The 16,210-nt window shown below is 47.6% G+C and overlaps 1 protein-coding gene across 2 annotated transcripts in view; it reads right to left on the reverse strand.

Moving 5' to 3' along the window:
• The window catches only part of ABL1 (ABL proto-oncogene 1, non-receptor tyrosine kinase), a 183,601-nt gene that overhangs the window by 10,747 nt on the left and 156,644 nt on the right, over positions 1-16,210 (reverse strand). For both annotated transcript variants that reach the window (XM_025359249.1, XM_025359250.1), the window contains exons 4-7: positions 14,348-14,620; positions 4,700-4,784; positions 3,879-4,056; positions 1,869-2,053 (exon numbers count right to left, since the gene is read on the reverse strand). In XM_025359249.1, coding sequence (XP_025215034.1) covers positions 1,869-2,053; positions 3,879-4,056; positions 4,700-4,784; positions 14,348-14,620 — 721 coding nt within the window. The remainder of the gene's footprint in view (positions 1-1,868; positions 2,054-3,878; positions 4,057-4,699; positions 4,785-14,347; positions 14,621-16,210) is intronic.

Raw genomic sequence — 16,210 nt, forward strand, 5'->3', positions numbered from 1 at the left:
ATGGTGAAACCCCATCTTTACTAAAAATACAAAAAAAATTAGCCGGGAGTGGTGGCAGGCACCTGTAATCCCAGTTACTTGGGAGACTAAGGCAGAAGAATTGCTTGAAACACAGGAGGCGGAGGTTGCAGTGAGCTGAGATCAGGCTACAGCCTGTGTGACAAAGCAAGACTGTCTCCAAAAAAAAGAAACTAATTTGTTATTTTAAGAACTGGTAAAAGGCCAGGCGCGGTGGCTCAAGCCTGTAATCCCAGCACTTTGGGAGGCCAAGACGGGCGGATCACGAGGTCAGGAGATCGAGATCATCCTGGCTAACACGGTGAAACCCCGTCTCTACTAAAAAATACAAAAAACTAGCCGGGCGAGGTGGCGGGCGCCTGTAGTCCCAGCTACTTGGGAGGCTGAGGCAGGAGAATGGCGTAAACCCGGGATGTGGAGCTTGCAGTGAGCTGAGATCCGGCCACTGCACTCCAGCCTGGGCAACAGAGCGAGACTCCATCTCAAAAAAAAAAAAAAAAAAAAAAAAGAACTGGTAAATAAAACCAAAGAAGCAAGAATTGATCCTGCTCTTCCTATATGAACTGTACCACTGAGTAACCAAAGAGATGAGGAACCGTTTCTCCTCATACAAGTATTCCACTAACAACTGAATAGGAATGACAGAATTAGAGAATTCCCATCTGGCAACACCTAGTAAACTATTGGATCTAGGCACTGTATATCAATAACTGTTAAAAATTACTCAAAAAAATTTTAAAAAGATAGAAAATCAAGCATTTTGGGGCCGGGCGCAGTGGCTCACAGCTGTATCCCAGCACTCTGGGAGACTGAGGTGGGCAGATCACGAGGTCAGGAGTTCGAGATCATCCTGGCCAACATGGTAAAACCCCTGCCTCTACTAAAAATGCAAAAATTAGTCAGGGGTGGTGGCAGGCACCTGTAATCCCAGCTACTCAGGAGGCTGAGGCAGGAAACCGGAAGGCAGAGGTTGCAGCGAGCCGAGATTGTGCTACTATACTCCAGCCTGGGCAACAAGAGCAAAACTCCGTCTCAAAAAACAAAACAAAACAAAAACAAAAACAAAAAGAAAGAAAATCAAGCATTTTATGTCTACTGATGGAAGGGCACACCATCTCTTCTGATCCACTCTTACTAAAAGAAAAACAGTCAAACCTGAATGTGATGAGGCTGTCCAGATTCAGCCACCCTTAACTAGGAATACGGAAGCCAGAGGAACATTAAATCACACCATTGGAGACAATGGGCAAAACTCAGAACATAAGAAACTCTGCAGAACAAATGATGGTTTCTTCAATAAACAAACAGCAAGGGAAATAAAGACATGGAGAGGGGGCTCACAGAGGACACTGTTTTAACAGACAGATCAGCAGATACACTGTGCACCATATTTGGACCTCAGGCCAAAGGTTTAAAAAAAAAAAAAAAAAAAAGGTGGCTGGGTGCAGTGGCTAACACCTGTAATCCCAGCACTTTGGGAGGCCAAGGCAGGTGGATCACCTGAGGTCAGGAGTTCTAGACCAGCCTGGCCAACATGGTGAAACCCCATCTCTACTAAAAATACCAAAAATTAGCTGGGCGTGGTGACGGGCGCCTATAATCCCAGCTACTCAAGACACTGAGGCAGGAGAATTGCTTGAACCTGGGAGGCAGAGGCTGCAGTGAGCCAAGATTGTACCACTGCACTCCAGCCTGGGTGACAGAGTGAGACTCCCTCTCAAAAAAACAAAAAGAAAGGAAGAGCAAGAAAAAAAGGGGAAAAAAAAGGGAAGAGCAAGAAAGAGGCAGAAAAAAAAAAAAAACCCTCCCGTAGCCAGGAAGGACCACTTCAGTGCAGCAGCAACCCTTACCCCAGACGTCGGACTTGATGGAGAACTTGTTGTAGGCCAGGCTCTCAGGTGCAGTCCATTTGATGGGGAACTTGGCTCCGGCATGGGCTGTGTAGGTGTCCCCTGTCATCAACCTGCTCAGGCCAAAATCAGCTACCTTCACCAAGTGGTTCTCCCCTACCAGGCAGTTTCGGGCAGCAAGATCTCTAAGAAAGAAAAATGTTCACCCATGAGAGCTCCTGGCCAACTTTCCACTTCACAAATCCACCACTGTTGAGCAAAGCTGCAATGCTGACAATGAGAAGACTGAGTCCAGTGCCCTGGAAATTTGTATTAATGCCCACTGCAATTAACACAGTGCCAGCCTCCCAGCAAACACACCTTGAGATAGATCCCAACATGGCGAGAGGCTGGTGCTGGGAGCAGGCTCCCTGGCCCCATGACCTGGAGCAAGTTAATTACCATGGGACTCAGTTACCTCATCCGTAAAATGAAGACGATAATAATGGCACCCACCTCTTAGGGCTGCTGTGAGTGTAATTAATTAATATGCTAAATGCTTTGATTGATGTGTCGAGAATATTAAGTGCAGTTATTGCTACTCTATGCCAGGCACAGAGACAAACACTTAGCCCAGTCTTTGATTGCAAGAAACTTCTATCAGAGTACATCTCCACTTGTCCTATCCAGACTTGATGGGACAAAATAAAACAAAGCCCACGACATTCTTCACCCAAACTGTGTTTCCTACTTCCCTCTTTCTTCCTGATGTGTACCCAAATGTATCCTAAAAACTCTCTCCTGTATAATCTGTTTCCTCTCACTTCCTGATTCTCCCAGGGAGGTAGGAGTCTAATCTTTGGTTCATGAACATTAACCATGAAATCACAAGGCAAGCGGGAAGAGGGGAATGACAGGAGGCAGCAGCTTGAGGCGATGGTGCATGAGATAGCCTGATCGTCAGCAACGAGAGTGAAATTAAATACAGAAGAGTTGTGCCTAAGAGGATTTTGGTAAAGCATTTTAAGTTCGCTTGAATGAAGAAGGAACAGACCTGGCCGTGCCAAGCAAACCGGAAGTCAAGCAATCTCAATTTGCAGCATCAGAGGGTTCACTTTCCTGAAAGCCAGGGGTATCTGGATCAGGCTCTCGTGGAGCATAGAAAATCTGTCTTACAAGGAGCCGCCAGCATTTCACACATGCTACCCTTATTCCTTGCTATGAAATCTCATGTAGAGGTTTCATACTTGAGCTAATTGGGAAGGAAAGGTCACAGTGGTGGTGTGGAGAACATCTCATATAAAAGACGCCAGCAAAGCCCATCAGGCACTGTCCTGCACAGGCTGTCGCTTTGCTAGGAAGCCATTTCCACTAGCAAAGAATTTGAAGACCGAGATAATTGTGGCACATTTGAAGGTCAAAACACTTCAGGGTTTAAAACAGCAAAGACGCTTAATTTAGACCTCCATATATACAATTCTGACAATTGTGGAAACATCCCTGAACCCGAGGACAGCAAGTGGAGAATGAAAAGATAATAAAGAGAAAGCAGGAAAAAAACCCACACACACTAAAAAACAAAAGCCATGTACTGGTTGTTCCCATGAGTTTGTGTAAAAGCAATGCCAGTGGCTCCCAGGAAGAGGCCATTACTGATGGACGCTGGCCGCGGAGGAACAATGAGCACTCTCTTTCACAGGGGCTGTGATTATTAGGAAGGACGCCTTTTATGAACTTCATTTAATATTCCACTTAGCCCAAAATGGTTCAAAAATGAAATATTTCTTACTCTGGGGATTAGCTGCTCCACTGGTCCAGGTCTAGGCCTGGCTGAATTTAGGCCTGGACACATGCCCAAAGCTGGCTTTGCCAGGAGCCTAGTGTTTGCCTTTGTTCCAAGGTCCAATGTGTTGCCAGCACTGAGGTTAGAAGCTGTACCCTGAGACCTCCAAGGCTGGGGCTTTTTGTAAAAGGCTGCTCAGCTCCACGCCCTGCGACTCCGTGGTGCAGGCTGCCTGGCCAGGCCCCTACCTGTGGATGAAGTTTTTCTTCTCCAGGTACTCCATGGCTGACGAGATCTGAGTGGCCATGTACAGTAGCACCACGGCGTTCACTTCCTGCCGGTTGCACTCCCTCAGGTAGTCCAGCAGGTTCCCGTAGGTCATGAATTCGGTGATGATATAGAACGGGGGCTCCCGGGTGCAGACCCCTGCAAACAAGACACCAAGGACTTCAGCACGTGGCTCCACTCCCGACTGCAAACAACTGTCTAAAGAAAAAGCCTTCTGAAGGATACTGACTCCGCTTCTAAGTCCTGGGCCCAACTTCCAACATGGTCCCAAGCACCTGTCCCCTGAGACTGTGCTCATGTGGGAGGGACATGGCCAGCCTCTTTTCGTCTTCTCAAGCCAGTGAACTTGAATTTACACAGGGAGAGGCTGCCACAGAATTCAGAAGCAGACCTGGCCCTACCTCAAATGATCTTCACCACCATCAGTTTAGCCCCAAATGGTTATGTCTGATGGTTATATGTCTACTCACAGAATCACTTCAGTGAGAAAACTCTGGAAAATGCCCAAGTTTCAGAAACTAATTTCAGATTTGCATTTGACTGCTTTTAGGTATCCACTTAAAATAATCACATTCTCTCTCTCATACATACATGTGCGTACGTGCACACATGCACACACCCATCCCATACAGGCCTCATTTTACTGGCGGCTGAACGTCAGCAGAGCACAAGCGTTCCAATGAGTTTCATGCAGTGAGCCGCCTGTGCTTCTTCTCCAGCACCTGTGTCACCCTGGAGGTGTGGTGTGAGACCCTCTCTTCACAGCCCCAGGCTTACTCACCAAGGAGCTGCACCAGGTTAGGGTGTTTGATCTCTTTCATGACTGCAGCTTCTTTCAAGAACTCTTCCACCTCCATGGTGTCCTCCTGCAGAAGGAAAAAACGAGGGTGAAATTATTTCAGGAAGTGCTTTTCAGTGGGTAAGTACTGGAATGGTTAACGCAAAATGGAGCTTCAGTGCACACTTGTCCTGGGCTGCCTTTTGTGACAGCCACATTGTTGCAGACAGGTTCCATGACAGCTGAACGGCAACCTGATGGCACAAAGAATTTTCCCCTTTGGGGACAAACTTTTCAATTCTCCCCCAGGGCAACAGGGCAAAGCTGGCTTGCATGTACAGACAACCTGCTTCTGGTGCCTGCTAGGCAGGCCACATGTGCTTCCCCACCTCTTGGAGTTCGTGGTGGCGTGGGAGAGCTATACAGGCAAACACCACAGACATGGCACTCTTTCCCCGGGGAACCTGGTTTCCAAGGGGTGCTAACACACTCACCCTAAAAAACATCACCTGAAGAATCTGAAATGCACCTGATTTAAGGGAAGAGACCCTGATGACAAGAAAGAGATATTGCATCACAAAGAACGAAGTCTCGAAGTATGGTAGCAACAGAGGATGTTGAACTGTTCTGGCACGTGGTGGTGGGCTCTTAATGAAGCAGTCATCGCTGTCTGTCAGGTCAATTACTCAAAGTCTAAAATCATCCTCACCAGCAGCTCCCCTACCAACAAATTCACAACGATCATCAGTACATGTCACATTTTAACAAGTCCACAGTACCTAAATGCCAAGGGGGAGAAAAAGATAGGAGCATGGGCCCAGCACAGACAGGCCGTGACTTCTACAGCTCCTCTCATCTTTTCAGTCTGGGGTCAAGTCTGAAGTGCCGTGGCACTGAGCCCTGGGGAGAGCCCATCACACAGAGCCTTGACCTTGGCCTACATCACTAAGCCTCTTTTTGACTTAAAAAATGCTACTGTCCACCAAGCCAACCATCAGAACAAGAAGCAGGTGGGTGTTAAATGATATGGTCTGTTTGCTGCGAAAACCTGGCTACAAAGGCCAAGAGAGGAAGCGAGATGCCTCCAAGTTTCAACAGAGTTTGGAGAGAAAGACTGTGCAGCAAAACAGAGTGAATGGCTTAAAAATTAGGCTACCCAAAGAGGAGGGCTTGATCAACTTTCTGTTAAACGTAGAACCTTATATGTTCTGGCCCCTTTGGGAGAACACAGTGTCCTGACGGTCCTGCTTGCTGTGGCTGCCCCAGTTCCCCACCCTGCTGTGGAGGAGGCTTCCAGAGGACGGGCCAACCTTTACTTACAGCCTTCTTGCTTTGGCCAATCCTGTTTACAAGTGAAGCGTGACCAATGAGGCTATGTGTCAGCCCATTATCTCTTAGCTCAGGGCTCCGAGAGGCTGAAACTTGGAAACAATTTATTGCTCTTTAAAAATGGTGAGCTGCTCTTAATGTCAATTAAACCTCGTTGGTAGTCACTGTGCCAAGCTGTCCGAGGGGGAAAGAGCTCACCCCTGCCGCCACCCCATTGGACATTTAATTCTTCTGAGCCCTCTCTGCTCCGTAACATGCTCAGCAGACCATGCTGTTTTTGGCATGGAGTGCTTTGATTTACCAGGGTGACATGCTAATGTCAAAGGCTGGACAGCGAACGCCTGCCAGCATCCGGGGATTCAATGCTGCTCATGTACAGGACTGGGGCTTTAAGAATCTTGCTTGATCAACAATATGGTTACAAAGTAGCTCTCAAAGGAAGCTTTCTAAACAAGTGGGGTTTTTCTTTTTGGAAGACCACATAATAAACCACACACAATGAAATCATTTCATAAATATCATTTGCTTTTATAGCTACTGACCCTCTTCTAAAAGACCAAGTAATAATCTTGACAGGCATGTACATGCAAAAGGAACATGGCTTTCAAAGGCAGCCCTCTTCTCGTCTGTCTCTCTTTTCTCTCTTACATACACAAAAACACACACGGGAGGAAAGTACAAATAATTCCTTTTCTTACAGAAAAATCAATGTGAATTTGTCTCCCCCTGCTGGAATCAGACCTTGTTCAATTTATAATTTTAACCATTAACAACAGCAGCCGCGTGCAGTGGCTCACACCTATAATCTCAACACTTTGGGAGGCCAAGGTGGATCACCTGAGTTCAGAACCAACCTGGCCAACATGTTGAAACCCCATCTCTACTAAAAATAAAAAAATTAACCAGGCATGGTGGCGCATGCCTGTAGTTCCAGCTACTTGGGAGGCTGAGGCAGGGGAATCACTTGAATTTGGATGAGGTTGCAGTGAGCTGAGATTGCACCACTGCACTTCAGCGTGCGGGACAGAGTGAGACTTCACCTCAAAATAGAAAACCAAAACAACAACAACAACAAAACAGCCTACGTTTGTAGTTGTGTTAAACTGGAAATATCCTGATGCAATTCTGTGACATTCCTTTACTTTCATTAAAAAATTTCCTATCGTTTTGTTGAAGAGAATTCTCTTTATATAGTAAAATAAAACTAACTTGGATGAATGAGGGTGAAGGAAACACTTTGAGTGAAAGCTATGAATTTTCAGCCTGCTCTCTTCTGTGCTTGTTAGGGAGGGAGATGAGTCAACTGGCCTCTCTTTGCATGGACTGACAGGGCTGGCTCAGATGCAAATGAACATTCTGGGTGGTAGGGCAGAGTGGTTAAGAGAATGACTTGTGAATTATACTGACTTCGCTCTGCTGCTGTGTGACCATGGTAAGTTACTCAACCCCTCTGAGTCTGTTTTCTCATCTGCACAACAGAGAGAATGTCAGTATCTCCCTTGTGCACAGAGTGCCAAGAGCAGTTCCTGGAATGCGGCCAGCACTCACTCAGCGGTGCTTGCTTTTATTACTAGTAAGGCAGTTTATCTCTATTCCTGAGTAGACAGAACAGACAGCTCATAGAAAACAAAAGGCTGGTTCTTTAATGAATATTAGGGTTGTTTGTCTTCTCACAGATGCATTCTCCTAGACTCAACATCTCACAGGTATTTCTTTTTTTTTTTTTGAGATGGAGTCTCACTCTGGCCCAGACTGGAGGGCAGTGGCACCATCTCAGCTCACTGCAAGCTCCACCTGCTGGATTCACATCATTCTCCTGCCTTAGCCTCCCGTGTAGCTGGGACTACAGGCGCCCACCACCACACCCAGCTAATTTTTTTTGTATTTTTAGTAGAGACGGGTTTTCACCATGTTAGCCAAGATGGTCTTGATCTCCTGACCTTGTGATTCGCCCGCCTCGGCCTCCCAGAGTGCTGGGATTACAGGTGTGAGCCTCCACGCCCAGCCCTCACAGGTATTTTCTAATCAGTTTCCTCCTTTTTGCTCACCCTCAAGCATAGGTATTCTACAGCATGAAAAAGAGCACTGTTTTTAGAAATGGCTTGGCCTCTCTGGGAGGCCAAGGCAGGCAGATCACTTGAGGCTAGGAGTTCGAGACCAGCCTGGCCACATGGTGAAACCACGTCTCTACTAAAAATGCAAAAATTAGCTGGGTGTGGTGGCAGGAGCCTGTAATGCCAGCTACCGGGGAGGCTCGGGCAGGAGAATTGCTTGAACCCGGGAGGACGTTGCAAGGAACCGAGATCACGCCACTGCACTCCAGCCTGAGCAACTGGGTGAAACTCTGTCTGGGGGGGAAAAAAAAAAGAAATGGCCTGGCCTTCCAGCAGTTTCTGTGTAGCAGGCTCTCAATGGCTCGCTCTCAGCAGGGATCCCTCTCCCTGAGCAGGGCCATTATCTACCGATAGATCAGTTTCCACATCTGTTTCTGGTTAACCAAATGCTAGGTGAGAGAGGTTACAGGCACAGTGAAACACCACAGGGATTATCCCTATTTCCAGTATTCCTTCACCCATCAGATGAATCAGGATCAACATGGCTAAAAACACTGAAGAGACTGCCGGGTGCCGTGGCTCACGCCTGTAATCCCAGCACTCTGGGAGGCCAAGCAGGGCGGATCACGAGGTCAGGAGATCGAGACCATCCTGGCTAACACAGTGAAACCTCACCTCTACTAAAAGTACAAAAAATTAGCCGGGCGTGGTGGCGGGCACCTGTAGTCCCAGCTACTTGGGAGGCCGAGGCAGGAGAATTGCTTGAACCTGGGAGGCGGAGCTTGCAGTGAGCTGAGATGGCGCCACTGTACTCCAGCTTGGGCGAGAGGGCAAGACTCCGTCTCAAAAAAAAAAAACAAAAACAAAACACTGGACAGAGTTAGACTGAGGAAGGCAGTTCATACTCCAGACGTGGGACTTGAAGCTCGAGAGGAAAGCCCAAGAGAGACCACCTCGCAGAGGAGCCCCCAGAACTCATCTCCCTGGCCAGAGGAGAACCCACTGCAAGGAATGCCTGTCTTTCAAGAGTAAGTGCAACCTGGCAACAGCAGGCTCTGAGCTGCATGGCCTCTCTCCCTATGTGTGGCCCTCCTTGTGCAGCCAGAGAGCCACTGCGTACAACTGCCAAGTGTACGACTGCCCTTCTTCTCGGCTTCTTTCTGGAGCTCCCCAAGTGACACCCATTTCCTGGGAGAAATTAAACCGAAACACACTGTGCTGGGTGGAGGAAACGTGCACTCTCTCAACACCACTGGGGAGTGCAAATTGATGACACAAACTCCTTGGAAGGTACTCTGGCAGTACGGTCAAGGCCATACGTGCACATGGTCCCTGATCCGGTAGTTTCAGGAAGCTGACCCACCAGGACAGTTTAACATACATGCAAATGAGGGGAATCCCTGTGCTGCTGTTTAGAGGAGCAAAATACTGGAAATAAGACAAAGGCCCACTGAAAGTTGGTACATGTTAAAATATATCCATACAAAAACAAGACAACCTTATGTGTATTGATAAGGAACAACTGCCAAAACACATGATGTGGACGACAGAAGAAAGAGATCTGTCTGTCACATATGCGGACTTAGGAAAGACAGAGAACTTGAGGGCGGGATAACTTACTCAAAAAAATACATCCTGTACATTATTTTCCACCGTTTAGTAAATTTGTCAGTTAGCTCATGAGTCAAGCTAAATGCCACAGCTCAATCACCAGTGGTCTTTTCCAAATTCTATTACTTAGAGAACTGATTCACAGAAAAAAAAAAAAAAAAAAACACTGATGTACAAACTTCGAATACAGCTCGTTTAAAAATTGCTGGCTCATAGCTGGGCACGGTGGCACAAGTCTGTGATCCCTGCTACTCAGGAGGCTGAGGTGGGAGGACTGCTTGAGCCAGGAGTTGGAGGCCAGCTGGGCAACATAGTGAGACCCCATCCCCCACTTCAAAAAAATTAGGGCTTCTTGCACTTGACTGTTGGTTTTCTTTTTTTTTTTTTTTTTTTTTTTTTTTTTGAGGCGGAGTCTTCACTCTGTCCCCCAGGCTGGAGTGCAGTGGCACCATCTCGGCTCACTGCAAGCTCCGCCTCCCGGGTTCGCGCCATTCTCCTGCCTCAGCCTCCCGAGTAGCTGGGACTACAGGCGCCGCCACCGCGCCCGGCTAATTTTTTGTATTTTTAGTAGAGACGGGGTTTCACCTTGTTAGCCAGGATGGTCTCGATCTCCTGACCTCGTGATCCGCCCGCCTCGGCCTCCCAAAGTGCAGGGATTACAGGCGTGAGCCACCGCGCCCGGCCGACTGTTGGTTTTCTTAAGCACATCCTCCCTTTAACACAGATAGCAAGACTATGTCCTGCCCAATACTGTCAAAATTCAAGGGTGCAGTTCCCAATGAGCCTTTGTTGTAATTCCAGTTTCCCATCTGCAGGGGTCAGCCTAGTGTCCTCCTTTTTTCCTGTTCTCTTCCCTCTTCCTTCTGCCTGAAAGGTACATGACCCAAGGCTGTTTTACTTGTTCACTACGGAGTCATGGTTAAAAGTAGGCCCTTGCTCCCCCTGCTGGCAAAGGAGGACTCTGGCTCTGTCCTTGGAGAAGCCAGCGATAGGAAACAGGCTGGATGGGAGGAGAGTGGGGGAAAAGGTGATTTTTTTTTAAAGGCATAACTGTGGCTTATGTACATTTTTTACGGTGTTCGAGAAATAAGAACCTGGGTTCAATTTAAAAAAAAGAAGAGCTGAGCTCTCGAGTTGAGTGCCCCGGTTCAAATCCTGATGCTGCCACTTCTGGCTGTGTGACCAGGTCAGTCACTTAACCTCTCTCTCTCCCATTTTCTCAGCATTAAAATGTTGATACAGGGCCGGGCGCGGTGGCTCAAGCCTGTAATCCCAGCACTTTGGGAGGCCGAGGCGGGTGGATCACAAGGTCAGGAGATCGAGACTATCCTGGCTAACATGGTGAAACCCCGTCTCTACTAAAAATACAAAAAAACTAGCCGGGCGCGGTGGCGGGCGCCTGTAGTCCCAGCTACTTGGGAGGCTGAGGCGGGAGAATGGCGTGAACCCGGGCGGCGGAGCTTGCAGTGAGCCGAGATCGCGCCACTGCACTCCAGCCTGGGAGACACAGTGAGACTCCGTCTCAAAAAAAAAAAAAAAAAAAAAAATGTTGATACAGGGTGAATGTCCCTTAACTGAAAGGCCTGGGACTACAAGTGTTTCAGAGCTCGGATCTTTGCATATTTGGGGATTGCCACACTGTATTACCAGATGAACACCCCAAATTTGAAAACCCAAAATCTGAAATGTTCCAATATGCATTTCCTCTGAGCTGCATGCTGGTGCTCAAAAAGTTTTGGATTTGGGAGCATTTAGGATTTGGGATTTTAGGGTTCAGGATGCTCAACCTGGAAGGATCTTAAGGTTGTGAGGATTCAATGAGATGCAACGTGTAGTAAGCACAGAGGCCTCTGCCAGGCACACAGTAAGGGCACGATGAAAGCTGAACGTTAGCTGCTGCCACGATTTAGAATCCACTCCAGGATTTCAGCTTTTTTTTTTTTTTTTTTTTTGAGACAAGGTCTCACTCTGCTGCCCAGACAGGAATGCAGTGGCGCTATGACAGCTCACTACAGCCTCAACCTCCCGGGCTCAGGTAATCCTCCCATGTCAGCCTCCCATGTCCTAGCCTGTAGCTCGGACTACAGACGTACCACCAGGCTTGGCTAATTTTTTTGGTATTTTTTGTACAGGCAGAGTTTTGTCATGTTGCCCAGGCTGGTCTTGAACTCCTGGGCTCAAGCAATCCACCAGCCTTGGCCTTCCAAAGTGCTGGGATTACAGGTGTAAGCCACCGTGCCCGGCAATTTCAGCTTCTATAGCAAAGGTAAATGCCCAATATTTACACTAATCTTATTTGGCAAATAGGCAACATACTGCAGGGCCATCTGCGCATGGCTGGGAGGAAGGAGGGCTGATTTATTTAGCAGCTGCTTAGTACCGTATTTTCAGTTAACACACCTCCAGAAAGGGACATACTGCCTTTTCCCTAATTAGATACCACTCCAGGTGAATGCCCACAGAAATCCACGCAATGACATCCTGTAATTCTTTACCAACTGTTAGATCGTAAGTTAATTAGGCTCTTGGGAAAAATTATTAGAAGTATAATTAAAAGCAGAGTAACATTATTAGTAAAGCACAGTCTGAAAGGCACCCACTTTAGATTCAGTGATATATAAGAAACCCACCCCCCAAACCACACCGGTCTCCAATAGGTACCCTCCTCTGGAGTGTCCTTCAGTTGTTCAGAAAACAATGCTACAGCATCATCTACTGAAGTAGCATTTCCTCAAATGTCACGTTGTACAACCTGATCTTGGAAGTTTTCAGACAAGCCTTTACTGGTTGAAATCTAGCGTATTTTGCACTTTGAACCTTCCTTCGTTTTACAAATCCTGGTAAAAGTGTGCTGAAATCTAGGCCTTTCTCAGTTTGCTGACCCAGTCAAGGCCCCATTTTTTGGGTCTGCTCTTCAACCCTGTGCAACCCAAGGAGCTGGGGCACCTGCACAGCCCCCCAGTCCCTCCTTTGTTCATCCCCTGGTAGTGTCCTGAGAACTGCTGCGCTGCAATTCTTGCTTCTATTACCTGGACCACGCCATGCCTCAGGTGAAGAACTCTGTCCCATTCATTTTCTAATCCCAGTGCTGAGCTCAGGAACCGTCAAATAGAAATGAGGAACTTGATAAATATTTATTCAATTAAGAAAAAGTCCAGGGCCGGGCGTAGTGGCTTATGCCTATAATCCCAGCACTCTGGGAGGCCACGGTAGGCAGATCACTTGAGGTCAGGAGTTCAAGACTGGCCTGGCCAACAGAGTGAAACCCCGTCTCTACTAAAAATACAAAAATTAGCTGGGCGTGGTGGCAGGTGCCTGTAATCCCAGCTACTCATGAGGCTGAGGAAGGAGAATTGCTTAAACCTGGGGGGCAGAGGTTGCAGTGAGCTGAGATCATGCCACTGCACTCCAACCCAGGCAACAGAGTAAGACTCTGTCTCAAAAAGAAAGAGAAAAGAAAAGAGTCCTATCTAAGAAATATCCAGGGTCCTTAAGGTAACCCAAACCATGCCCCCACCCCAGTGCCAGTCCTGCCCAAAGACAGGCACGAGTTGAATAAGAGATCAGGGAGCCACCTTTGGTTTCCAGGACTAAAGAATGTGATCTCTTCTCTAAAGCAGCCACTTTATACCAGCCAGAAATCATACTTCCCATTTCACTATGTCTTTGGGTGAAGGCATCAGGTCAGTCAGAGAGTCCCTAAAAGGCAGGCATGTGGCTGCAACCAGTCTCAATGTGTGCACCTGACTTCTGAGACGTGTACAAATTAAGCTCTATTTTTCCCAGAGGATGTTTCGGTTCTTTTCTAATAGCTCTAAAAAGGGGCTGCCTCTGTTGATTTCTGTGCACAGGTCAAGGTAATCAAAGTTCATTTAAAACAAGTGGAAATAATGTAAGTCAACACTAGGGGACACCCTCGCCACAGGGAAAAGCCTGGAACACATTTTGAAGAACGCAGAGGGCTGAAAATGAAAACTTCTTTCCCTTGGCGTCCTAAGGTTTTCAAAGAACTTCAAAAGAAGAAAAAAACCTGCCTGGAAACTACAAACACTATTCATTAGTGGAGAGGTAAAGTCCCAGTTAACAAGAAAGACCAGACTATCTGAGCTGGTAAAAATCGAGTTTCCTGGACGCCTTTCTAGTGGGGGCACTTCCACCTCTGCCTGCAGGAGTCTCGGCAGCTGCAGAATTGGAACCCACTGGGGATGCCCAGGGCACCTGCCTTCCAAATCAGCCAACAAAAATCCACAGAAGAGTCAAATGCATTTTGGTTAAATCTTTCAAAACTCAGAGATCTTTTTTTCCTCCTTAACTCTCAGTAGGAAGTGATCTCCATGCCACACGAACAGCATGGAAATCCACGGCTTTAAAAGAGTCTTGCCATAGAATGAGAAAACTTCTCCAAATGACTAATCTTTTTACACCAAAACCCCTCCGCGCTTGTCAGCTCTCACTATATGTGGAAACACACTCGGACTATGAGAATGATTCCACTCCTACAAAGACACAAGGATGATGTAAGACCGAAAAGTCATTTCTGTGGCACCAATGAAGCGCTCGGACGGGAGGTAGGCTTCCAGGCAGATGCATCGCCTAATGCCAGTAGACACCTTGCCCCCGCCAAGTACCCTGGGCGGCCCCGGCGGCCCCAGCCTACCTTCAAGGTCTTCACGGCCACCGTCAGGCTGTATTTCTTCCACACACCCTCGTACACCTCCCCGTACTGGCCCCCGCCCAGCTTGTGCTTCATGGTGATGTCCGTGCGTTCCATCTCCCACTTGTCGTAGTTGGGGGACACACCGTAGACGGTGGGCTTGTTGCGCTTGGGGGCTGGATAATGGAGCGTGGTGATGAGCCCGTCGGCCACTGTCGAATGATGATGAACCAACTCGGCCAGGGTGTTGAAGCGGCTCTCGGAGGAGACGTAGAGCTGAAGGAAACAGGGAACAGCCTTCAGCCCACAGAGACAAGCAAGCTCAAAGATCTCACGTGAGCCAGTTTGGCTAAGCCTTAATTTACTGCACAGCAAAACCTCACATAAGCAGCTCTCCACACAGGACAGAGTGTTTAGAAGACCACTGCTGCTGTCTTTCTCTATGAGTGCTCTAAGTTACTTGCTCAAGCAGAAAGGCACAATAAAGGGCCTCAGGGCCTCTGTACCTGCTGCTGCTCCCTCTGCCTGAAATCTCCCAAGCCCTCATCTTCCATGCCCAGTTCTTGCTTCCCGTTCCAAGGCCAGTTTTAATGTCCGTGAAGTCTTCCCCAACCATCCAATCTAAAGTCATCATGCGGCACAGGTCATCCTACCACCTGTTTTACTTCTCAGCAATGGACCCACCACTAGCTCATAATTTCCTGTTTATCTGCTTAATTACTGTCTGTCTCCACCTAATAGCATGGAAGCTTCATGAAAGCAGAGCCTTAAGTTGTTTTCATTCCAATGTTGAGTACAGGAAATCAACATGTAGTAAGTACTCAATAAACAACTGTTGATTAAATTAACACACAGTAGAACTTGGTGGGTAGTTGCTGGTAGGAAAAGCAAAGAATTTATTTAATTTATAATTTAAAAGGGATAAACCTAGAATGAAATAGTGATCAGAAGATGAAAACCACTAAACACATCCAACACGAGGAAGCAAAAGGAAGGATTTACAACACATGAGCATTCAGTCCCCGTGTGAGAGCCACAGCAGGTGAGGACCTAGGGTCAAACCCTCCATGTAGAGTTTGCATCTGGACACAACAGAGATGGAGAGGAAGGAGAAGGAGCAGGCTGGCAGAAAGCAACAATGCAGGGGGTGCCAGCTACCTGTTTTCTTCTCTTTTCATTGGTGTGGCAAGGGAATACTTCCTTACCAAAAACAATTCCACATGAAAATCCACATAAAACATCTGGACTCCAGACACATAACTGAATCTACTGGCTTGCTCAGGGCAGCCACCCTTCACTGAAGGTGAAGAAGACTTAAAATCACGACTAGGCGTTCAGAGGACTTGCCCAAACTGCAAAGACGTGGGAAGAAGGAACAGATTTGGGACAGTGGTAATGCTTAGGACGTGAGGGAGAAACGGGAACAGGATCAGGCTTCAGCTGTAACTGTAATATCTTTTTTTTTTTTTTGGAAATGGAGTCTCGCCGTGTAGCCCAGGCTAGAATGCAATGGCACGATCTCGGCCCACTGCAACCTCTGCCTCCCGGGTTCAAGCGATTCTCCTGCCTCAGCCTCCTGAGTAGCTGGGACGGCAGATGCCCACCACCAAGCCCAGCTAATTTTTTGTAATTTTAGTAGAGACAGGGTTTCGCAGTGTTAGCCAGGATGGTCTCAATCTCCTGACCTCGTGATCTGCCTGCCTCGACCTCCCAAAGTGCTGGGATTACAGGCGTGAGCCAGTGCGCCCGACTACAACTGTAGTATCTTATTACTTAAAAAAAAAGAAAAGGGAAGAAAAAGCCTGAAATATACGCAGCAAGGCCAAGGCCTTTGGCTGTGGGTTATGTCAGGCACCGTTACTGTAT

Source organism: Theropithecus gelada, chromosome 15, assembly GCF_003255815.1.
Source record: "Theropithecus gelada isolate Dixy chromosome 15, Tgel_1.0, whole genome shotgun sequence".
NCBI lineage: Eukaryota > Metazoa > Chordata > Mammalia > Primates > Cercopithecidae > Theropithecus > Theropithecus gelada.